Source organism: Mustela erminea, chromosome 18 (assembly GCF_009829155.1).
Source record: "Mustela erminea isolate mMusErm1 chromosome 18, mMusErm1.Pri, whole genome shotgun sequence".
Classification (NCBI taxonomy): Eukaryota; Metazoa; Chordata; class Mammalia; order Carnivora; family Mustelidae; genus Mustela; species Mustela erminea.
The window spans coordinates 22242589-22268808 of NC_045631.1; the positions used below are offsets into that span (position 1 = coordinate 22242589).

The 26220-nt window shown below is 42.7% G+C and overlaps 1 protein-coding gene across 2 annotated transcripts in view; it reads right to left on the minus strand.

The window, feature by feature from the left end:
* Positions 1-26220, minus strand: part of MYO1D (myosin ID) — a 341727-nt gene that overhangs the window by 230746 nt on the left and 84761 nt on the right. The window contains exons 2-11 of one of the 2 annotated variants that reach the window (XM_032319643.1): positions 24812-24878; positions 17866-18074; positions 15594-15687; positions 13001-13166; positions 11527-11580; positions 9946-10041; positions 5937-6053; positions 3846-4049; positions 893-1038; positions 701-815 (exon numbers count right to left, since the gene is read on the minus strand). In XM_032319643.1, the coding sequence (XP_032175534.1) occupies positions 701-815; positions 893-1038; positions 3846-4049; positions 5937-6053; positions 9946-10041; positions 11527-11580; positions 13001-13166; positions 15594-15687; positions 17866-18074; positions 24812-24837 (1227 nt within the window). In that variant the 5' untranslated portion in view covers positions 24838-24878. The remainder of the gene's footprint in view (positions 1-700; positions 816-892; positions 1039-3845; positions 4050-5936; positions 6054-9945; positions 10042-11526; positions 11581-13000; positions 13167-15593; positions 15688-17865; positions 18075-24811; positions 24879-26220) is intronic. The other variant, XM_032319642.1, reaches the window with a different exon arrangement.

A 26220-nucleotide genomic window follows, 5' to 3' on the forward strand; every position in this document is an offset into this window, starting at 1 on the left:
GGTTTCATTCTGCCACAAGCAGGAGGTCTAATGGCAAGAGAGCCACCCAAGTCATGCTTTGCAGCAGTGCTGTCTGGGGCTCCTGCCCCAGGGCAGTCCCACTTTCTGGCCTGGCCTCACCAGACATTTAACTGTGACAACCGTCAGGGTTCAAAAAGGGCCACATGAAGGTGATACTAGCTGGGACACGAAGGACAGCTGACGGAAGGAAACGTTAATGATTTCACGCCTGGGTTTTGGAGAATATAAACTATAATAACCAAAGATAGTAACAGTGCCACTTAGACTGCAAAGTAGAGGAGCAGGGGGAAAAAGCAGAAATAAGAGAAGAAAGGGGACGGAAAGAGAATAAACTAAATTTGGAAGCCAAGCTCAATCGGTTTAAGGCAAAAGTTGCTCCTTCGAGTGACCTCTATGAGGTGCTAAACTCTACTAGACAGGAGACCCACGGAGCACCTGCTCTCAAGTCCAAAGGCTGTAACTCAGCATTCCTGTGCACCAACAGGGCAGTCCATCCAGTGAGAGTCATTCCACCCATACACCCCGAAAACGACTTGTCGTCACGTATCCCCAAAAGGAAAGCTAATGTTCAGATGTTTCATGGGCCCGAGAAAATTGCAATGGAGCAGCTAAAATGACGAGTTCTGACACTCTTTGACACCATGCATGGGGAGGCTACCTCCCCGAGGCGCCCACTCACGTGCTTCCAGGGGATGCCCTCCCGCTGGTACTCCTCCTGCTCCTGCTTCAGCACCAGCTGGATGAACAGCTGCTGCAGCTTCTCATTGCAGTAGTTGATGCAGAACTGCTCGAAGCTGCGAGAGACGGGATCGATCAGCTTCAGAGACGTGACACAAGAACAGTAGCATCTGAAGTGTGTCACCCAGCATACCTGTTGTTGTCAAAGATTTCAAAGCCATAGATATCCAAGACACCAATGACGGTGTTTTTCCCATGGACTGTGGTGTCATAGTTCTTGACCTCAATAATATCATTGATGCGGGTGACGATCCAACAAAAGAGGCGTTCGTATATTGCCTGTGAGAGGAACAACATCATTCACTCTTGCCCGCTTGGGACTGTGTCTTCTGTTTAGATCCGTGCTAAGTTTTAAATTCTTACCTACTTTCTCCTTACCAGTTAACATAGCTGTTATTACTCTAAATAGAAAAATAAGAAATGCAGATCAGCTCTTTAAAAAAAACAAAACAACTACATGATGCAGGTAACACTCAAGGAAATGGTTTGGACTTTTTAAGACTATTACTGGTCACTATGGCATTCTGACACCACTCCCGGGTTCGTCTCTGTGCTCGGCTCTATCAATAATTTCCCTACTCCCTCACAGAAGTCGCCTCACTATTTGATTGTGAATTTCATCAGATATTAGAAAGTGGGGAACCAATGAGTTAATATCTACGTTCCAGTAAAGCTCTATGGGTTCTAAAAATACAAATATTGATTTTTAATGCCATGTAAAGATCTGAGCCAAAGACCGCAGTCTGAAATTCTTAGAGAACCCAACGCATATCCAATGCCCGCGGACATGCGCAGCCAGACGCACGTGGACGAAGGCGCCACAGGCCCCACGCATGTGCATCGGACACCAGCACGCTCCACGGCGCGTCTTCAGTACACCAGTTTAGCAGCTCCCTCCAGCCACCTCCCCCTCCGCCAGCACTTATCCACATGACCGGCCTCCTCTCTTTGCCTCCCTTTTACTCATCGATCCAGTCCACTCTTCGCCTACCTCCCACAGCTCGACAGAAGAGGCTCATCAAAGACCCAAGCACCTCGGTGTAGACATTTTCGTATGCCTCTGTACGGACGTGTTATCCAGACACTCAGCGTCACTCCACCTGGTTTCCCACCTTCTTCTTGAACTTTCTCCCCTCTGGGACTTGGGACGCCACACCTCCCTAATTTTTCTCCTATTTCACTGGCTACTCCTGCTGGCTGACCTTTGGTAAAATCTCCTCCACCTGACCTCTAAAAGGAGGCGTTCTTCTGGTCCTCTTCACTCTCTAACACCTCCCAAGCCATCTCATTCGATGTTGAACAGACCTGCTACAATACTACGCCCAAGTCGACTACTCCGACGCAGACCTCTCCTCTGAGCGCCAGACTCACATGCTTGACAGCCAACCCGACAATATTCCTAGGGGCTCACAGCCATCTCCAACACTGTGCTGTCAGGACTCCTGCTCTTCCCACCTCTGAAAACTGTTCCCACCTTATTTCTGAGCATGAACAAAGGACTCCAGAAATGTAGGAATTTATTCACTCCACAAGTATTAGCTACTTACTCTGGGCAGGTTACTGGAGATATAGTACTGAAGCAAACATAAACACAGTCTCAGTCTCCAAGGAAGACAGGGAAGTAGGAGGAAGGAAAAACCATACACACACACACACACACACACACACACACACACTCCCCCCACCCCCACCCCGAAGGTGAGGTGCGTGGCATCAGAGGATAATTTAACCTGTTCGGGATTCAGAGGCCAGGGAAGGCTTCCCTGAGAAAGTGGGCTGAGATCAGAAGGATGAGTAAGAGTTGACGAGGCAAGAGGGGGAGAGACAAGGGATCCAAGCAGAGGCCACAGCCTGTGCAAAGGTCCTGTGGCTGGAGGGAGAAAAGGATAAAGACCACCTGCAAGGCCTGAGCAAACACTAACATGCTGGAATGAAGGGAGGAGACTGGAGCATGGTGCGGAAGGAGATGCAGGCTGGAGTCAGAGCACGCTAGGAGTGATCCTTGATCTTATGGTTCCCCAGACAAACAGGGGCTGTGGGTTTTACGTCTCCAACCATCCTCTTTGCACCATTTCTACAGGACCTGCCATCATCTCTCTCCTGGCTACTAAAATATCCCCATAAGGGTCTCCCTGTTTCCATCCCCACCCGCAGAAGAGTCTCCATACTGAAACCAGAGTGATTGGCTTAAAAATGCAGACTAGCTCGTTGCTTCTGCTTAGAATCCTCCACTCTCCATTGCACTTGGATAAATCCAAATTCCTCGGGACACTAAAACCAAGCCTGGGACTCAGAAGAGTAAAAATGGAATACGTGCCGTCTAACCAAACAGCGACAAAGAGAAAGAAAACAAGAAAATGTAATCCTGGGAACGTAACACACTTGCCACACAGATAACAGACCAAAGGTTAAAGGGATGAGCTCTCACAAACACGCAGCGGAACAGCGAGAGGCCCTGAGGAAAATATATAAAGGACACACCAGATGATTCCCAGAACGGACTTAAATACCTTACAGACATGTGGAAAGCTGCTCCAATACATGGGCAATGAAATGAACATAACCACGAGGAACTTCCATATACCCATAGTCAGTCAACTTAGAGTCTAAAATCAGTGTGTCCTTTGATGTAGGATGCTCATTCCTGGGAGTCTGTCCCGTGGGACTAAAAGGGCTGGTGTGTAGGGACTCACGCGTGGGCTATGGCAGCATTATTTGTTGTAGCAGGAAAAGGAAAGAAGGTGAATGACTTCAGGGCACAATCCCTGCACAGACGCGGAACACGGAGGATGAGCACTCCCTCGGGCAACCTGGGGCGGCCTTTATCAAACATCGGTGAGCCCCGTGAAAGGGAAGGTGGCAAGAGGGCCCGTGCAGGCAGCGTCGGCTGCCCATCTGGACTCGTTCTTCTCAGAACACTCCTGGTGCTCACAGCCAGGGCATTTTATTTGGACTGTGATGGCCCAGAAGTACCGCTCTGGTTTCTAAAAGCCTGAGCCCACTTTCACAGAATGTTTGGACGCATCCTCACGGGAGTTCTCTAAAACCGCATCCCCAGGCAGGGACAATGTCAGTTCGAATCCCACCTTAGCGAAGGCATCCCTGCCGTAGCTGGCTTCCTGCTCCGTGTGCTGCTTGTCAATGATGTCGCGACCTGTGGCCACCGTTCGGTAGAGAAGGGCCTTCTCTACCATGTCCGTCTTGGTGGAGAGTAGCTCTGCTATGATAGATACAACCTTGCCATCTTCAATGAGAGGCGTGTCACCGTCCACCACGAATTTTAAATTTCCCTATACCAGACAGAAAACAACAAGATGCCGTTGCCAGCAAGATTCTAAAATGTTATGTCAGGGATCTATTTGCCAATTAAAAATAAAATTCAAAGTGACCTTGTCTGTAGCACTGATTTTCCTAAATACATCACACACATATTAAAAACCCACTGCTTCGTCCATCTCTCCTCTCTGCTCTAGACACCCATCTACCTCTTAATAATCAGCTTTTGTTTTTTGATGGAGAGAAGTTTTACATTTTTATGTAGTCAAATCTAAAATCTTTTGCTTTGGGGCTTCTCTTAATTTGGTGTCATACTTAGACCAATTCCCACTCCGAAGATTTTATAAATGTTTAATATTTTCTTCAAATACACAGCTTTCCCCCTTACCTTTAAGCTTTTAACTCACTTAGAATTTGTGTTACTAAGTGGTGCAAAGAATCTAACTATTTTTTCAGATGGTTAGTTAGTTGCTCCAACACCATTTGCTGAATGGCTGAGCTTTTCCTCCTGATTTGGAATGTCACCTTTAGGACTGTCTGGGTGGCTCAGTCGGTTAAGTGTCTGCCTTTGGCTCAGGTCATGATCCTGGAGTCCTGGGATTGAGCCCCATGTTGGGCTCCCTGTTCAGTGGGGAGTCTGCTCCCTCTCCCTTTGCCTCTCCCCCACATTGTGCTCTCTTCTTCTCTCTCTCAAATAAATAAAATCTTTAAAAAAAGAAATTTGAAATATCACCCTTATATATTAAATTCCCCCAAGTTTCTGAGTCTATTTATATTTTACTTATTCAACAAGCAATAAATACTTATTAACCCTCTACCAGCTGTCCAGTACATCAACCAATCTCTTGCATAATCTGATGATACATTCGTGCAACAAGTTTTAAAGGACTGTCACTTTTACTATCATTTTAAATCTGGCAGAATTAGTCATGGGTCCTCTCCTCTTTTCCCTCTACCTTACTACTCTTCTTTAGGATGTTTTATTGGATCTTCTTTACATGTGTATTGGTCCAGGTAAATTCTAGAAGCCATTATGTCAACTCTAAAAATAAAATTGCTGTTTGGATTCTGAAGGATACTGTTAACTTTATTTATGAACTGGCTGAAAGAACGGGACAATTTGTAATATTCAAGTCTTCCTAGTTAGGAGCATTTACTTACGGTAACATTTACATTGCCCTATGATATTTTTACATAGAGATCCTGCGCCTTTCACTAAAAGTTAAATCTTGCCACGTTACAGAAAGGTAAGTTTTATTCCGGGTTTGAATTCATGGTGTCATTCATTTTTTTCTAAGGTGACACATTCACTGTATTTTCAATGTCTATAATTATATAAACAGGAATGAGAGAAATCCAACACAGGGCTCTTCATCTGTCTGAGTTTGCTGCAGTGGTAGTGGAGCACTCCTGGACCCTGGTCGGCCATCTCACCTACCAGGTTGGCCACCATGAATTGGGTGCGCCTTCAAGCCAGTCCTGCCACCCTGATTTAGCGCTCATTTCCCAATGTGAAAAATGAGATGATCAGGATTCCAGTTCTGATAACTTATGCTTCAAGTGCTACTCAAACAGTATTCTGTTCAAAAGATTTTAGCTTATACCATTGATAGTCATATCGCTACTGAATTCTTTCATCCTCAGAATGAAACCGTTCAAAATCTGACATATCAGGAAGATGATGAATTTAAGTTTCAAAACCTACAGTGGCTTTGAAAAATCCTTCATAATATTATAAAACGATGGAGTGAACCACAGATACAGTAATTGCTTCAAAAATGTAAGAGAAATTTTCTTTATATAAATTAGTTTTTAAATCTGCAGGGAAAAAACAAAATCTTTGGAAAGAGTGCCCTGTCTCCACAGGGAGGCAATGTATTCTCAAAGGTGGCCCAACTCACCAAGTGAAGAATGGCTGCCAGAATCTTATACACCGTTTGAGTCTCCTCAGGTTTGAAGCCAATTACTTTCATGGCATCAGCTACTACTTTGAATTCTGCAGCGTCGTTGATAGAAGACTGGGAATGAAAATGGAAAACATTTCACACGAGCATAAAAATCTGACAATTACGAGACTACATTTGAATTTAGCCAACATCTTGAGGCTTCTGTAGTAAGTCACTGAGTACCCAGAGAAAATAAAATTATTTTAGGGTAGAACTATCACTCAGCACACAAAATGTCCACCGTGTATGAAAGCCACCACCACAAAAAATAGGCATGACATATTTTCCGGAACCTTCAGTGAGGGAGCAAGTCCTGGGCTGCCTCACAGAAGCTGACTGCCACTCTGTGATGAGTGAAGAAAACATGGGACATGGAATCACAAATGGAAATACTGACCATGAGAGTCTCTTGCAGGCACACGCCTGACTATTGCTGCCTGTGGTTTTTTGTTCCACAGTTAGTCTTGTAGAGTCTGGGAATAACACTTCCTCTCTTGGATGGTCAGGCTTTTTACTTGACAAGTGAGGAAAAGCAGGACCCCCCAAAGCAAAGTGGGCTTCCTCAGTTATTCAGCAAGCTATTAGATATTTTGGGACCACAACCACTCTTTCACAAACATTTGGTGCATTGGATCTTCTAAATGGTTCGAGAGGGCTGCTATAGATTGAACGTATCACCCCCAAATTCTTGTGTTGAAATCCTGACCCCTCCCCAAAGGTGATGAAATTAGGAGGTAGGGTCTTTGAGGGGGAATTAGGTCATGAGGATGGAGCCCTCAATAAATGGGATTAGAGCCCTTGTAAGAGGCCCTAGAGATTCCTCATCCCTTCTCCCCTGTGAGAACACAGAGAAGGCTCCGTCTATACACCAGGAAGCAGGCCCTCACCAAATGTGCAGGTGCCAACCAAATTGCTAACCTCGACAAGCTACAGCCATCGGGCTGGAAATACAAACACATCAACAGAAATTTACAGTGAAGCAATGGTAAGGGCCTATCTCAAAAAAGTTTCCCTAGAGCAGCAGTTGCAGAGGGCCTGACTGATCTTTTCCTCGGTGAATTTCTCCTCTGGTGGGGACTCAGGAGAAGGGCACGAAGGGGTCCTCTGTACCTGACGAATACCTGTTCCTCTAGTATCCAGGACACAACAAGGAAAGTTTCTCCACCTACCTGGTTCTTTGACCTTGGGCAAGATACTTAACCTCAAGTCTCAGTTTCCTCATGGGTAAGGTGGGCACAACAATACAGGGTTGTTGGGAGAATTGGATGAGAATCACTTCCCTAGTTCCTAGCCCATAAAAAGCACTAGACAAGTATCAGACAGAACTATTATTATAAACTGTAACTGTGCTGAAATTGCACAGAAACTAGACAAGAAATCTAAATGTCCTACTGTGGGAAACTGTCAGCTGCTAGAACCCTGATTTGTTCACCCCTCTCCAAGTACCCCTGTCCTTCAGGACTGGTCTCCCCTGCAACCTCAGAGGGTAAATCTTTGTGGGCAGAAACTAATCACGGTGATCTCACTCCCCTTACCAAGGGACTAACTAGCCGTGGGCATGTGATGTTATTCAGGTCAAGAGGGCATGAGGTTTCCCTAGCCTCAAAGGGACATAAGCCAGGAACATTTCCTCTGCCTGTGACTTTTGGAACTACAGCTGTCATTTTGGGACCATGAGGAAAATCAACCTAAGCACTCAAGCCAAATCCAGTGAGGATGGGAGAGTTTTAAGTTGGAAAAACCAACAATATCTGGGTCCCTACCAACACTGTGATGGCATTAAGTTAACCAACAGGGCTTCTCGTTACATGAGATAATTAAGTTCTTATTGTTTTGGGAGACTTTCATTTGGGTTTCCCTTCAACCCAAATCAAAGTCTCCCAAAACAATAAGAAATTAATTGTACATTTTTCCTCTATTTCTAGGGTAGTTAAGTAAAACTGTGATAGAGTATGCTTTATAGTTGTTAAAATCATTCTATTAACATATTTGTTAATGCAAAGATATTAAAATTATATTGTCATTTAATAAAAGCAAATTTATTTCATCAACGTTTATTGTATGATTCCATTTATAAATATACATACACACACACACACACACACACACACACACACACACACACACACAGAGGAGTGCCTGACTGGCTCAGTAGGAGCAGCATGTGACTCTTGATCTCCAGTTCATGAGTTCAAGCCCCACAGTGGGAGTGGAGATTACTTAAAAAAAAAATCTTAAAAACACACACACACACATAAACCATCATCAGTAACTATCTCTAGAAGGTAAACTTTAGTATATTTTTGTTTCCTTCTGGTACATCTTTATTTAGGTTTTGACTATGATCATACATTATGTCTTTATTTTTGTTAGAGAGGGAAAAAAAAAAGAGGCAGGGAGGAAGGAATGGGAATTGGATGAAAGAGAACCCAAGCCACATTCAGCTTTAGACAATGGCTAAATGTTCATTTAATACTTGCTTTCTGTGGGGGCACTACAGGAGTGGGCGAAAAGTAATTTGGTCAGTAAGACAATCTGATTAAAGAGGAACATTTCTGGTCATAGGCATTTTTTTTTTAATTTTATTTTCATTTACTTATTTGAGATAGAGAGAGAATGCATAAGAGGGGAAAGGTCAGAGGGAGAAGTAGACTCCCCACTGAGCAGGGAGCCCAATGTGGGGCTGCATCCTGGAACCCCAGGATCATGACCTGAGCCGAAGGCAGTTGCTTAACCAATTGAGCCACCCAGGCACCCCGGTCACTGGCATTTTTAAGTGCTGGTTTCACAATCCCTTCTGCATCCATGAGCGCTGCTGGCCTAGTCTCAGAAAGCTCAAGTGTTGCCCTCTATTGTCTTGTTTGTTTTCAATTAATTTTCTCCCAAACATCCTGCTCTGAGATGATTGTAAAAGTAAAACAAAACAAAAAAAGATCCATGCAAATTGAATGTCAAATAATGGAAAATTAATTGGGAAAGCCTAAATATCACTTATTTCCATGCATGGCAATAAAAATACAGCTAAACAGTAATGCAGGTATAATTTGTTTTAGAAGAATAATAGAAATAAATAAGGAAACACCTCCTTTCCTTTCTTTCCTTTTACAAATTCTTTTTATTTCTCCCCCGACTACAAAAGCAATGTATTTTTTATTTTTTATTACAGAAGAAATTTAAAACATGGAAAAGTACAAGGGCACAGATACCTGTAATCTCATCCATTCAGAATCAGTAATTAAAACCTTGGTCTATTTCCCTCCATATTTTATTTTATATATTTATATACCTTTCTCTGACAAAGCAGGATAATATTATAATTACCATTTTATAGTCTACCATCAACAGGCTACTATATTATTAGGATTAGCTCTAAGGTGACTAGTAGAACACTAATTAGAAATAAAAGAGCAGAAAAGCATCTGCATATGGGAATGCAAAAGGCCCGCATGCAAGTGAAGGGAAAAAAGTGGAAAAATTTGAGGGCTGAATAGAAATGCTCCAGGGTCACAAAACTATGTCCAGGGTAGATCAAAATCAATACTTGAAAAACAGCGCATGGAGATCTTTGATACTCAATTTCAACCAGGGTGCTTTTCTTTCTGCTTCCCAACTCGCCTGTGGCCAAACCATATGGCATCTTCCTCTGAAGTGGATTTCCTAGTCACACCAATGTTTTCACAGTGTCAAAAGAATTAGGATTAAAAACTGGAAAAACAAAACAAAATAAACCACAAGATCACAAGAGAAACTTCTTTCCTGTCAGATGGCAATGAAACACAGAAACAGTTATTAAGTGAAGTTGTTGACCAGTAATGCAGCGAGTCTCTGTCCCTGAGAATTTAAACACCAGAATGGAAGAAAAGAGTCACTCATTTGCTTAAAGGCAGCAGGCTGGACCAGAGAATTACTTAATGTCCCCTCTGGTTTTTTGTCTGATTGGATATCTCAGAGAGGAAGCTCTTACCTTTAATTGAGCGCCTACGTGGATATAGTTGTAGGATGACAGGGATTTCTGGAGATGTAGAGAGCGTAGCATCTGCTCTGAACCTCCTTGAAGGAGCTGAAAGGTATTTAATTAAAAAATGAACTGGCAAAATATATGCGGAACCAAGTACATCAAGTATTCTCACAATGGTAATCTGCTTTCACTATGGTCATTTGCTAAACAGGAGCCTAAGCGTTGTGGTCACTTGCTTAGCTGCCTCATTATCCAGACAAGATAGAGCTGTGTTTCAGAATTCAGAAAAAGTCAACACTGCTGCTGAAGTTAGAGGTATCAGCCCAGGGTCACATGCTGAATCACACTGGAAACAAATAGCCTTCCTTCGTCAATTTCTCTATGGGGGTGGGGATGGGGGGATGGGGGGGTGAAGCACCGCTGGATAACCACCACTGGAGGGTTGAACAAAGACAAATTTTAACACTCATCCAAGTGAGGAAAACACTGGGAAGAACTTACGAGTTCTGGACAGGAAAAGAACTATTTCATATTTGGTAGAAAACTAGTTTAAGGGAAACCTGGTGAACTGTCAACGAGAACACAAATATAATATGGGGAGCCCTTACCTACAGAACACGCCTTTGGAAGGCAGTAGGTTTCAATTCTCTACATTAAACTGTATGCTTTGTCTTACTTCAAAGGTGTAATTATCAGATTTTTAAAAGTGATCATTTAAACTAAATATACCAGAACTCGTGTATATATAAATGAGCACTATCTATTACAGCAGTTACCTAGAGAAAATGGAACTCAGCTGAGCTGTACTGTGTTCAACTTACACGGTCACTGCTCCATCCCTTGCAGAGACATTTTCCACATGGAAATCAATCTTAGAGTTTTACTTTTAAAAAAGTCCCAAACAGCAATGCTTCATTGGATCACCCACTTTATTTCTCAGCACTGGCTTATGTTTTTCAGGGCTTTAAAAACTGTAATTATGTATCCTACTTGCTCTCTGAGCATAGACTTGCTAACAGAAGGGCTACTTTTAAAGTCTGCCTTTGACTTTAAAAGCATTCTCAAAAGAGGTATCAAATTTCTTTCTGAGCAATCACAGCTTTGATGGCTAAAGAAGACATTTCTCCCTTGAATTCATAATTAAGTAATCACATTGCCTTATAGCCTCCGGGAGCAAAATAAACTCAAGTTGTATTCCTGTCTCTGGGCTCCCAGATAATGGGAACAACAGCTTCAATTCAAAGTAAAACACAATTAATTTAACATATTCAGAATTTATCATTTCAAAAGCTTTTACAGATATTAAACTGTTCTCTACATTGCAAAAAAATGGAGGGGATGTTCAACCAAGGCAGTCAACTCCTCTGGTGGGTTAACCACCTGATTCTTCTTTATAAGGATCACACTCATCGAATCTTGGAAGCAGCACGTGGGCGAGCGTGTGTGTATGCACGTACTCATGTGTAATGTGTCCTGGGCCAATGGAGGCAAAGGAGGCACAGGACAGGGGAGTGTCCCGACATAAAATACTCATTCCCGGTACAACTGAGCCAATGATGGATTACCTGCACAACAAGAGATACTAACCTGATAAAAAGAATGAAAGCTTCTCTCTCCTGGCTGTTGCACAATCACTCGAGACTTTAAAAAAAAAAAAAAAATCACATTAAATCGTTAATCTGAGAATGCACCCTGGAAACAAAGCACAAGCCAAGTTCTCAGGAAATTGTGTATTAACAGTGCATTCAAATGTTCTAAAGACCCCATGGATTACCCACCTAAAACTAGGCCTCCTCTGCAGGGGTTTCTGTGCTATTTTTAATGTTCTTTTTACTATTTAAGACAGAATTCTCTAAACTTTATAAAAATAAAGCTTTTTTTTTAAACGTGGAGCCTAAAGATGGGGTTTTTAGGAGGAAGAGGATTGGAAGTGGGAAAACAGGAAGGGCTGTTTAGGGTTCCCAGGGTCTGCTGGCATTTCAAAGAGCAATGTCTTATGTCCTGTAGTAAAATCAGTTGAAGCCCCGACCTCAGATGGCCCCCAAAGCCTGCACTCACAGGCCTCACAATGCACGTTCTTTCAGAGGAGGCCTTCTAATGGGCTCTGCACATAAAGTGAAGCCATAAAACATTCTGGAAAAAGACTGATGTTACCCGGCATTTCCAGTTCTTTCCTAACTGACACTGATAAATACAGGTATTTCCTTAACGGTCTGACTTCAATTTAACAAACGAAAATAGATTATGCTCTGGTACGCTGCCATAAAGTGTGCTATGAACAAATAGAAACTAGAAGAAAATGAGATTCAAGTTAGTTAAAATAAATGTACACAGAAGTATCAAATCAATATGCTATACGCCTTAAATGTTTATGGTGTTAAATGTCAATTATATCTCAGTTAAAAAAAGAGAGTTGTATGGGCATGATTCTGTGAAAAGAGTGTCATTTCGGGGAATGGATGGGCTAACTCTTCTGTGATGTGTTCAGGACAATTAACAGCGGCAAGCAATGGTGGTGTGTCAAAAAAGTAGAACTGATTAGTCCTAGAATGTGTTTTGGTTAAATTTCTTTTCTTAAAGATTTTATTAATTTATTTGTCAGAGAGAGAGAGAGCACAAAGCAGGGGTGGAAACAGGCAGAGGGAGAAGCAGGCTCCCCGCCAAGCAAGAAGCCCGTTGTGGGACTCGATCCCAGAACCCTGCGATCATGACCTGAGCCGAAGGCAGACACTTAACTGACCAAGCCAACCAGGTGCCCCAGTTTTGGTTAAATCTTTCCAGAAGTTGGCACACATTCCCATATCACTCCCACCCCTGCCACACATGCACCTAAATCCGTATCTACAAAGCCCAAACTTTTCCCAATCTGATACGGCAGGAGCTAAGAAGAGCACAAAAGGAGAGTAACCTGTCCCAGAAAGTGAACTGAGGAGTGGGAAGGGAGGCAGAATAGGATTAAAAGCTACTTTTAAGTAAGTTTAAAAAATTCTACAAACATGATTAGGTTTAAAAAAAAGTCAGCACTGGAGAACATTACCCTCAGAAATGAAGCACATTTTACCTTCTCCAGTAAGTAGTTGTTGATATGTCCACCGATAGGGTCGCCCTTGAAATCAAAATTGATGTCCATGTATTTTCCAAACCTGCTTGAGTTGTCGTTGCGGTTGGTTTTGGCATTTCCGAAAGCTTCCAAGACACAGTTGGACTTAAGCAACATGTTCTTCACTCTTTAACAGAGAAATGAAAGTCAGTATAGAAAGTTCTCGAGGCTGCACCTTTTAGAAAAACTAGATTTTGTTAAAGTACACCCAAACATTTATACAAAGATGCTGACCGTAGCATTGTTTGAAGTACTAAAACAAACAAGCCCTAAATGTCCACCAGTAGGGCTGGATAAAAAAACTTTTTCTCCTAGTATAGGATGCATCGACAGAGAAAGAGGTCCAGAATACACTGATGAATGAGAAAGTAGGTTGCAAAATAGTATGTGTTGCAGGGTCTTTAGGTGTCTGTGAATGTGTCTATGAACGTAAGTGCGTGTGTGCAGGCACATAGGTTAGTAAATGCTTAAAAATCCGGGAAGACCAGTGCATTTCACTACAGCGGTCTAACTTGACAGGGTAGGAGTCTGCGGAGTGGGATTTCGGGGGACTTCTGCCTTGGACAAAATGCTGTAATTTTTAGTTTTTAGTGTTTTTTTTGTTTGTTTGTTTTTGTTTTTTTTTAAGATTTTATTTGACAGAGAGGCAGGCCAGGGAGAGGGGAGCAGGCTCCCTGCTGAGCAGAGATCCTGATTCGGGGCTCGATCCCAGGACTCAGAGATCATAACCTGAGCAGAAGGCAGAGGCTTAACCCACTGAGCCACCCACGTGCTCCTAATTTTTAGTTTTTAAGAGAACATGTTTTACTGACATAAAAATCTTAAAAAGATGTGTTCCGAAAAGAAAGAATAGGTACCACATTCATTCCTTATTTAGTGAATGCTAACTTTCTACAGCGCAGTGTCTCCCACCGGATACTTTTTAACTTGATGCTAAACCCTTAAGTCTTTGTTTTTATTTCCCTGGCAAAACCTGTTGCGTGCGGGCCACCTGCAGAAATCACTTTGGCCGCTAAAGTAAGCTGATGTAACAGATCCACTCTGACTATAAGTGACCCCATCACCACCCCAGCTTCTCTCCTCCCACACGAAAGTATACTTTTAAAATGTGGGGAGGGAGGATTGCACGCTATGGTAAACGAAGATGACCATCTTTAAAACTACAGTAAGATATGCCCACGAAACACTTGACATTGTACACATGCCTGACTCTACTATACCAACTGGGTTTAGAAATAAAATCAAGTTAGTTCTCCTGAGTGTCTGCGGAACTTCACATAAGTGACTTCTATTCGTGTCCCTGTCACAGGAGACTGTAAAGTCACAATCAGAAGTGGGGATGTGTCAAGAAAAATACCTCTTTGACCTCCAGCCCAGTTATGCAGAAATGAGGAAAGCCCCGGTAGGGTAAATCTCATCTATACCACCTTCTTTCATACCCATATCCTTTCTTTCCTAGTCATAAAATGAAGGCTGAGATGTGCATGCGGAGGGTGATTCTGGAAAATAAACACTGAGCTTCACACTAGCAACTCTGGAAAACATTTTTTCTCCCAAAAAGTGCATATCATCTAAGAAACTTAAGTCATGGGGCGCCTAGGTGGCTCAGTGGGTTAAAGCCTCTGCCTTCAGCTCAGGTCATGATCTCAGGGTCCCAGAAACACATCCCGCATTGGGCTCTCTGCTCAGCAGTGAGCCTGCTTCCCCCTCTCTCACTGCCTGCCTCTTTGCCTACTTGTGATCTCTCTTTCTCTCTGTCAAATAAATAAATAAAATCTTTAAAAAAAAAAAATCCATCCATTCGTTCCTTACGAATGGATAAGAAAATACTAAGGGCGCGTTCCATACTAGCAGCCGGGTCCTACTGACAGTGCCCGGCAGCCGTCATCCTTATCTTATGCTGACAGCGGTGTTAAACTTAAAGAGAAAAAGGAATCATTCTTTTTTTTTTTTTTTAAAGATTTTATTTATTCATTTGACACAGAGAGATCACAAGTAGGCAGAGAGGCAGGCAGAGAGAGAGAGAGGAGGAAGCAGGCTCCCCGCGGAGCAGAGAACCCGATGCGGGACTCAATCCCAGGACCCTGAGATCATGACCTGAGCCGAAGGCAGCGGCTTAACCCACTGAGCCACCCAGGCGCCCCGAAAAAGGAATCATTCTTAGCGATTCTAGTATCAGGGCTTCCGGCTCTGACAATGCAATGCAGGGATGGCACAGATCTGCCTCCCAGAGCCCCCTTCCCTCCAGGGAGCCTTGGGCTCCTCAGAAGACAGTGTAAAAAAGACACAGTACAGTACAAAAAGCAACTTGAACAGTGGCATCTACCAGCATCCCCTGAACTGCCTCGGCTGAGCACCTGCAACACTGAAGGCAGCAGTTACGGGGCAGGGACTTTCATCTGTTGCAGTGTTACTTTGTTTCCTATTTACATAAAGCTTACCAAAGCAGTATTTCTCTATGAAGAAGCAAATATAAAAACCGATGGCCCAGGCAAGTCTGTATGGAAAACAAAGCCCCAATGAGAACGTGTCCCCATTTTCACACCAGCCTTACCTTTCCACCTCGGCTCTCTGGCTGGGGTTGGTGATGGCCGCTATGTAGTGCATGATGTATTTACTGGCTTCGGTTTTCCCAGCTCCACTCTCCCCTGCGGGAATAGTTGTGCAAGGCTTAAAACGGTCATTGAGACCAACGGTAAGCTGATTTCTAGTAGAGTAGCTGCAGTTCTTCATAGAATAATCGCAGTAATTGCAATGATCATTTAATAGAATAATTGCAAATTCTGAGGTTATTTATTTAAAATTCTTTATGTTTCATTTTTGCCTTTTTTTTTTTTTTTAGTTAAAATCTTCCTGTCTTGGTACCGTCTAGGTCTTAACAGCTCTGAAAATGCTGAGAAAAGAAGCAAAACCATTATGGAAGTAAAATAACAAATAGAATTCAAGTTAAGATGGACTGCACAGAAAATATCAAGCGACAAAATGGGGTAAGTGAACTCCTTACACCTGAGTGTTGGTGTTTGGCAGTGACTCTGAAGCATAGCAGAAAAGAAACAAGCCAGTGCCTCAAACACCAGCCATGGCTAAATTCATGCACCCTTATGCTCTACAGCAAAATTTCTTTTAATCTTAATGAGGATGAAATATTCATTTCAAAAAATTAAAATCAAGTGTCATTTTAGTGAAAACATAGCAGAATGCAACAGCGAGTTCTGGACATGGCGTCACAGAAAAAGCAGGATGACTGGTATGAGGTGGGTGGAAGGGACCGGCTCAGCATGAGCTACCCACATTTTTAAGTGGAAATGCCTTCTGACCCCCAAACTCCACTTGCAGAAATGTATACTACAGAAATACTAAAAATACTAATGGGATCAAATAATAATAATAACAGTAAGCTTCAAAGACTTAAGGAGCATTTCTGCAGACTATACTATGCGTCGCTGCCGAACTCGACAAATAACGTGGCTGCTGGTAGAGGACCAGGCAGATAAAGGATTCAACTATTCAACAGAATAGCACACAGCTGTCAGAGAGCCCCTACTTCTCTAGCTGTGCTAACGAAAAGATGTCCCATTCCATACTGTTAAATAGAAAAGTCAAATAATAGCACCTATAATTCTGTAACATAATTAGAGTTTATAATTTAATATGCATGTACGACGATATGTATTATACACGGAAAAATGTATAAAAAGGATAAATACTAAATTCACAGCTGTTACTGTTGGAGTTTTGGGGAGTAACAAGATATTCAAAGGGGAGGGACATTTTGCTTTTACTTTATATGCTTAAATAATTGTTTATTCCCTCCTTCCTTTTATACTCAGGTAATATTGCTTTCATTAATTGAATATAATATAGTCCTAGGATATAATTCTCCAACACTAAGTTACTATAACTCCTCCGACCCTTAATATTCTCATCTAAAAAGTAGAAAAACAACTGTCTTAGCACTCAGAACTGTTTTGATAACCAAAACGAAATAAAGTCATAAAAGCAGTTTTGAAAGTATAAAGACCTTAATGCAGATGTGAGGTATTATTATGACCAAAATAAATCCCCACAGCGTGGGCGAGGGCATCCTGTGTCAGCAGGCAGATATTTTCCCAATCCTCAATTCACACAACCCAAGATTCTGGGAAGAGCTCAGCTCCAACAAGGTCTACTACCTTCCTGCTCCTCAGACTTTGAAGCTCCAGCCTCCAGCCGGGGCGGCCCAGTTCTGGTCCCCATGCCTGTTATGTCCTTTGACACTAACTCCCACTTGCCAATCTGACTTTGACTTGTACCTCAGGATTTCATTTTATTCCTTTCATTCTGTTATTATTTAAAATAATCTTTGTTGGGATGCCTGGGTGGCTCAGTCATTTGAGCATCTGCCTTCAACTCAGGTCATGATCCTGGGGTCCTGGGATCGAGCCCCGCATCGGGCTCCCTGCTCGGCAGGGAGCCTGCTTCTCCCTCTGCCTGCTGCTTCCCCTGCTTGTGCTCACTCATTCTCACCCTCTATTTGACAAATAAATAAATAAAATATTTTAAAAAAAATCTTTGTTACATTTTATCCAGTACTTTTATGTCATTGAGATGGGAGGAAGAATCTTTCATGACCAGAAAGTCCATCCACATGTAACGTGGGTTTGGAAATGAATCAAGACAAGGCATTGGTTGGAATGATTTGGTGTTTGCTGCAATTTTTTTTCTCCTATAAAATTGCGTAGGTTTCTAACTTAAAAAAAAAATCTATTGAGCAGTTTGGATCCTTGAGCACCTAGTAAGTGAAATGCATTTTGACCTTGAAAGCACAGGGATCCCCTTCTGAATACCTGATATCACAATACAAGTGTCTTTTGAGCGTCTCTTCATAGCTTTGTAAGCAGCATCCGCAATTGCGAAAAGATGAGGAGGTCTCTCGTACAGCTCCCGCCCTTTATACTGCTCGATTGTGTCTCTCCCATAGATGTTCAACGGCTTGTAAGGATTCACAGAAACAACGACTTCTCCAATGAATGTGTAGATGCGCCCTTTTTCAAATCTGTAAGGAAGCAAAAGAAGCGGAGGAGTGGGTCGGTTATAGAGAAATGTTCTTTCCTAGGTGTCCCAGGAACAGTTTCTGAACTGACATTTCATTGATTCTGAATTAATTTTAGAGACAAAGCTTAAGGCTTTGCCCCTTCAGATGCTGCTGGTAGGAAAGACCAGTAGGAGTTAAAAGCCAAGAACGAAGAAAGAATTTAATTTGGGGGAGGCTGGATGTTCCCTATTTCTAAATACGAAAGGATCAGAAGGGGCTCTACACAAGAGCTCTAGTCAGAAAAGAAATAGAAGTTAAAGCAGGTCTTAGAATCTACTTAGCCAGATTTGCAATGATAAAGAAAACTGCCCAAATACATTTCTTTTTTTCTTCCTCTTGAAACCACAGTAAAATGTCAATAAAGGAATAAGAACACTAAAACGCGTAACAGAGAGAACGGTAGGAGAGATGGCACACATCAAATTCATGATTTTAAATGATTGCCTAAAATTTCACAGTGTAGATTATCATTCTTTATTCAATCATCCCCCTTTCTTCCTGCTATTATTCAAATAGGATATTATGAATAATACTGTAAAAAAATACTCTTGACACATAATCTTACAAATCAGTGCTTTTATTTCTGTGGGATAGCTGGTTGAAAGGTATGTGTATTTTTAAAAGTATTTATAATATGATCGCACCTTTTTACCATAAATACTAGAACAGTGCCCCATAGATGATTTAGATGTCTAACTGTACATGAATGCATTGGATAAAAGATGACACAAGCATGGAAAAATAGGGGATACTACTTGTGATGTTTTATGTACCCTTTTACACATACAACAGGGGGATGAGGAGGAAGGTCACGTGGGTGGATGGAAGGAAGCCAGAGGAACAAAGGAAAAAGGAGTAAAACAAAACAAAACAAAACAAAACGAGACAAAACACAACCCAGCATACATGATTGCAACCGCACAGAATTATGTGTCTGTATTTACAAAGAAAAAATTTAAATATAAAACTTAGAAGCCCCATATCTATTCGCTATTTATACATTAACTCACACATACAGACACCCGTGAACCAGGCCAACACTCAAACGGAGGTTTCTACACAAACACCTGCCCCTGCCAAAAGGCACAGGTAGTCACAGAGTTCGTATCTGAGAACGAAGGGAGTGGCAAGTTGGGCAAAGTGCTCGCCAACAGACAGTGACCGTGCCTGGAAGCACTCTTGCCTAGGACCAGTGCAGCTGGGAAAGAACGAATTCTCTGGAAGCGCAAGGCAAGAAACTTCAACTTCCTTCACAATGGAATGAAGGCTGCTGGCTATAATTAGGAGTGGAAACAAACAGATGCTGATAATGTCAACAATAAATTAAAGCCAAGATTTTTATTAAGTCATGTACATTTAAGTAAAAGCTATTAATAACCACTTTAAGGTTGTCTTGTGCATTTTTCTACCATGGTTTTCCTGTGAATCCTCCCTCATTGGATGCAGTGTTTACATGGTAGTTAAAAGCCTGGACTCTGGGGTCCTCTACATCTGGTTCTGAAGGCTCAGACTGCAAATATAATAGCTGTGAGACCTTGAGAAAACTACTTTGCCTCCATATGTTTCAGATTCATCTGTAAAATGGAGATAATTATACCCCTCTCTCCCTTTGGCATTAAGTACTTAAAAAAAAAAAAGGGCAATTAATCTTGTTTCCAATTATGCTCTGCATGAAAAATACTTTTAATAAATGCTTTTATTTTATATTAACATTGCTACTTAAATCACAGCAATCCCTACACATGAGGAATTAGTTCAGTGATCATAATTCTTTAGCTTCCCTGCCTTAGCTGTTAATCAACGAATGACAAGTCACAAGCATAATGTCCACGTAACTCATGTTCAAACACCCACAAAAATAATAAAAAGCTAACATTCACTACCCACGCCCTTCTGGCTTAACCTGCAAATTTGGAGGACACGCTCAACAACTGTCTTCAAGGATAAGAATTAAAGGGACATGATTCTTTAGTTTTAGAGACACTGTCCAAACAGAAAAAATTAAAAAAGGATGTTAGGAAAATAAGATTACCTCACAAGTCTGGAACTCTGTGAACTAACACACAGCACATAGCATCTGAGATCAGAATGCTGGTCTAAGACTCCAGGTCTGCCTAATTATGAAATTCCATTTTATTTCAAATAGGATATTCTGCTTATCAAAACTTCTAGACATCATGTTTGTAAAACACAATTAAAATAGGTATATAAAACCACCAAATGTATAACTATTCATGTTAAGAGAGTGGCAAAGTGTCAACAAAATATATTATTAAATACAGTACTTCGGTAATTTATAAAATGTTACAAACTTGTTTGTAGCTGGTTATCACAAATGAAGCTTTCAATTTGGGTAAGGCTTAAAATTACCACTAGATGGTGCCAGTATCACTTTAACAACAACCGGATAATCCAGTTTGCTTTGGGAAAAGCCTCAGGTTAGGAAGTTTGCACTAAAGTAATGTAGTCACCTGCCTGGTATGCTTCTGTAAGGAACTACTGTAATTATCCTCCACGACAAATAAGGTGATGCCAACTCTAACAAAAAACCAAGGAAGGCATTTTTTAAAAAATATTTTATTTATTTATTTGAGAGAGAGAAAGAGAGAGCATGAGAGGGGAGAATCAGAGTGAGAAGCAGACTCCCCGTGGAGCTAGAAGCCCCATGGGGGACTGCATCCTGGGACTCCGGGATCATGACCTGAGTCAAACGCAGTTGGTTAACCAGCTGAGCCACCCAGGCGCCCACAAGGAGGGCATTTTTACGCCTTCTGTGTGCAAAGCTTTTATGACAAACTTTCATAATGCATTCGTCAAACATTTATTCAATATCTACTGTGTGCCAGACATGGGGCCTAACTCTGGGAATTAAGAAATGAACAAAGAGCAGGGAAGTAGAGCAAATAAATAGTAACAATACGACAGGTAAGATAATAAAGGCATGAAATGTACTGGCAAAGATGGTCACAGCACACCCCTTCCAGTGAGGTTCGAAACTGACTCCGAGACCTGTCAAACCCTCCCTGTCCCTCCTCCCTGTGTCTCTGCCTCACTCACTCCTGCTCTACATGAATGAGCTACGTAGAGTTCCCAAGGTTTGTGACAGTTCATGGTTTGGCCACGGGGTCTATTCTGCCTAGAATACCCTCTCCCTAACCAGTCTCTTCTTCCCCTGTCTGCTCAGCCGACTCTCACTCTTTGCAAAAGCCCAAGCCTCAGCTCCTCCAGGAAGCCATTCTTGATACCCCATCTCCAACACTGACATTTTGGTCTTTGCTCTGTTCAGATTTGTTTTTTTCTTCAGAACTTCCAAAATACTTAAAATACCTTAACAATGATTGATTCTTAAAACTCAATTTCTTGGGGCACCTGGGTGGCTCAGTTGGTTGAGCGTCTGACTCTTGATTTTGGCTCATGATCTCAGGGTCATGAGATCAAGCCCCGCATTGGCTTCCGCTAGGTGTGGAGCCTGCTGAAGATTCTCTCCCTCTCCCTCACCCACTGCTCATACACACACACACACACACAACTCTCTCTCTCTCTCTCTCTCAAAACAACATCACCACCTCAATTTCTTTAAGAAGTTTGAAGATATTTATTGAATGGGCCAGGTATTTTCACAGGCTTCTGAACGAAACAACAAGGTTCTAAAAGTGTTGTTTTTTTTTTTTTAAGTTTATTTATTTTTTAGTAATCTCTACACCCAACATGGGGCACAAATTCACAACCCTGAGATCAAGAGTCTCATGTTCTCCCCACTAAGCCAGCCAGGCGTCCTAAAATGTGTTTGAATTAATAATGAGTATTCGTGGAGAAGAAAGATGTGAATGCCTTTGGAGGGCAACAGTCTTTCGTACTGGAATTCTGGAACACTTAAAAAAAAAACAGTTCCATTAATTTGCCCGTCATTTATACAAAAGATAAGCCACAACAGGAAGTTGAGATGTATGGGTACGACCACGCGGGGAAGTGTGACCCTGGAGGAGGAGGGCGGGGGGTGTGCACATCAGCTGATACTACAGGAAATGAACCGCTACCTGTGGACTAAGGTGAACTCCACAGGAATTCTGGCATGAAGGCAGGACCACGTGGCAAGACTGGAAGAACAAGAGGGAGGCTGGCCTTCCTTGAACAGAAAGCATGTGTCAGGGAATGTCAGGCAACCACTGGAAAAGTAGGAGGGAGCTGGATCTGATTGCCGTGAAAGGCTTTGAAAGCCATTCGATGTGACTGGAAACAAGGGATCAGGGAAGACTTTTCTAGTTAAAGAGGTCAATAAGTCTGGCCCTCAGTGAGGAGAGTGGGACCGGAAAGGAGAGAAAGAGAAATCTGAGTTACTTCGAAGGGACGTTGGACAGAATCTGAACACTTATTGAATACAAAGGGCAAAAATATCTTTAACTTTGAGCTGGGCGGAGGAGAAAAGGGAATTTACTCCAGATGATGAGATTTCAGAAGGACCCTCAAGGCTTCTAAGGTCAGTTCACCCACTAACAGAATTCATTGCTGTCCTTGATCGACTTCTTAAACAACATGAAATCAACTGTAAACAGGAAAATTCTCTGTGAATGATATACTAAGTGTTCAACAGAATCCTCATTCATGAGTAAATACTACATATTTCGTAAGAACATACATGCTTTCAGGTAGGAGCCGCGTAATCACATTGATTTGGCCTGTTTTTCTTCCCTCTTTAATGTACGTGAAATCCTGAGTTGCTGGGAACATCGTGTTGCCTAGGAAACGTATTCACCTGCGCAAGCCATCTCTCTGCCTTCTACTATCTCCTCAAGAAACTCCAGCCTGCCGCCCAAAGCTAGTTTCCAGTGAGACGGCTGAGTCCCCCAACTGATTTTGTCTTCACTTTACGTCGATGTCTCAGCAGTCTCTGACGTGGACTCCTGCTTCCTCAACACACTCTTCTCGTGGCTTCTGTGAGGGCCACCTTCTCTGAGTTTTCCTCCTCCCCATCTCCTTTCCTGGCCCCTTCTTTTCTCATGATCTCTAAACACTCAAGTTCTCTAGGGTTGGGTCCTGGATCAACTTCAAATACCACCTAAGGGACTTCCATTTAAGGAGGACAGAGTTAGGTTATCTTGGCCTTACTGCAACCCTCTGAATCATCAAGAACAACAAAATGAAGAAAAGCCAGAACACATCACCTACTAGGAAACAAAAACCCAGCCACAACTCTGAAAGATGACTTAATGAAGGATGGTTGGGAAGTGCCATGGAAAGTCGACATAGTTGAGGGTGGTCGCCTCGAGAGAAGAGGCACCTTTGCAAACATCAGGTCCTGAGGAATTCTCCAGAAGTAGGCAGTTCACTGCTACAGGAAAAAAGGATTAAAAGAAACTGACAAAGGGCAGATCAAGAATACCCATGAAAAATAAGTATGTCATGAAGGAGAAAACGGATGGTAAAATATTTCTGCATGAAAGCAGAGAACGTAAAGGAAATATAATCCATTAAACCAGGAGATCAAAGAAAGCATCATTTAAGAATAGAGAAATCACATTTTAAATCATCTTTTGGAAAAGGAGGCAGGAAACCAGTCGAGCTGAAGGAAACAGAAGAGGAGAAAACAGAAACAAAGGCTACACTAACAGGAGAATGGGAGCGGACACTGCTGAACACAGGGGCCAGAAGGTGGAGAAACGTGAGCAAAAGAATGTGGAAAACGAAGCTGAAGTAGAAAGAAGAAAGTACAGAAGTGGGAGGTAGCGGGGAATCACATGACAGGTGTTCCCGAAGACTCTGTATGGCAAGGGTGACCTTTCAAAACAGCAAACAAAGACGCCAACAACGTATGTCAACAGACAGTGTTAGAGAACAGACCAGGCACCAGGAAAAACAAAGATCGTGGATCATCAGCGCCATGGCTTAAACTGTGGCCTCCCCCCAGAAAGATATACTGAAGTCCTACTCCCTGGTGCCCGTGCAAGTGTCCTTATTTAGAAACAGGGCTTTGCAGATGTAAACAAGATGAGGTCATCAGAGTGGGCCCTAATCCAACATGACTGGATGATGACACGAGGAAAAATGCCCCGTGAAGATGGTGACAGACAGGGAGGACACCATGTGATGACACAGGCAGACAGATGCAAGCCACGGTCACCCCCAGAAGCTGGGAAGAGGCAACGAAGACTGTCTCCCCCACCGGTTTCAGACAGAGCACCTGGCTTGTGGTCTTCTGTTACAGCAACTCTAGGAGATGAATTCAACTAGTTATATCGAAATAAATTCCATGAAAATGGCCGGGATTCACTTGCATTTAGAGAAATTAAAGAAACCAACAATATGGCACAATTTTCTCCGGGTCGAGAATGGTGCGAGTGAACAGCGTTCAGCAAGCATATGAGGCCTCAGGTGTCTTCCCCATCGCTGGGATCCTCCTTATTGGCGTGACTCCCTTTCGATCCATCCTCCATGAAATAGAAATCGAAGTGATCATTCCTATCCTTAAATCTCTTCAGTAGGAAGCCTCAATGCAAAGCCGACCTGACATCCAGATGTTGGTTTCTCTCACGCCAACTCCTCCTGAGGACTGTGCTCTAGCCAAGAACCAAACGAGATCTCTCCCCACGTGAAGCGCCCAGCCCACCAGCAGCCCACGCTGGTCTCCCCTAGGGCAGTTACCACAAGAAGTTTCTTGTTTGTTTGCTGTCTGTCTCCAGAGGAGACAGACAGTTATTTACCTTGCTCGTTGCTTTATCTTCAGCATGGAATACAGAGCCTGGAATTTAGAAGGGGCTGCTTAAGTACCTGATGAATCAAAAAAAAAAAAAAAACGAAGGGACGAAGGAATGAGTCCTCCCAGCCCTCCTCCCTTCTCTCAGCAAATGATTTGCATCCTGCTTCAGGAGAAAATCCAGGCCGTCAAGTGTGCAAGACTAAATCATCCACCATCGTTACCGTTTTTTAAAAAAGATTTATGTACTTAGTTTCACTTTTCTTATTTCCTCATGAGTCAAACATAGGAGGTGGGGAGATTAAGTATAGCACGATATCACCTAGTTTTTAATGGGCCATATCTCTATGTTCTACCCCAAAAGAACCTTTCCTTTCATATGGGCAGCTTCACGTAATCTAGATACAAATAGTAACTTATATTCCAGGAAAATGTAATTAAAATAGAATCTACTCGGACTTGCCCTGTGAGACAGGTTTTTCACTGCTCGGGAAGGAAGCTGCAAAGTATTGGTGCGGGGGTGGTTGGCTTGGAACTGGAGGTATCCGTCTGACCTCGGCGTGTGTGGTGGGGCACAGGGAGGGGAAGGTAGGGACAGGTGTATGTGCACACACACTTCCTAGCTCTGCCTTCTGAGGGAGCTTAGAAGCAATAACACACAGACGCTAGCTAAAAAGACCTAGGGTGGGGCGCCTGGGTGGCTCAGTGGGTTGGGCCACTGCCTTCGGCTCGGGTCGTGATCTCAGGGTCCTGGGATCGAGCCCCGCATCGGGCTCTCTGCTCAGCGGGCAGCCTGCTTCTCCCTCTGTCTGTCTGCCTCTCTGCCTGCTTGTGATCTCTCTGTCAGATAATTAAAATCTTAAAAAAAAAAAAAATAAATAAATAAATAAAATAAAAAGACCTAGGGTGCCGTAGAGAAGAGCTGATTCTGGAGATGAGACTGGGGAAGGACAAGGGGAGTCTGGAACATCTTCTTGAGCCAGAAAGTAGGGGAGTACTCAGAGAATGACAGGGACCTGTTAAAAGAAACAGGCACCAAAGTGAATGGGCTCCTACTAGCCAAAACCTGGAACCACGGGAGCAATCAAGTAAGTGATGTCAGTGACATAGTCCCCCGAATAAAGTAAGAATCTAGGGGTCCATACTGATCTCAAATAGAATTGGAGAAGGAAAAGCTCTTCCTTATTGTGGAATGACAATTAAGAAATACGGAAGGAGCAATGTGAGTTAGAAAACGATCCGTGCATGGGAAAACTGGGAACTGAAGGTGGGACAATGAACAGGGTATTCACACGGCCGCAAAGTGTCTCCCCACAAATTACTTAGTAGTTACAAAGTGAAAGACAAAGACAAATTGTATGGGAGAGAAACGCTGTGACCCCTTACACCAGATGCTCAAGGTTAACGTCTCCACTA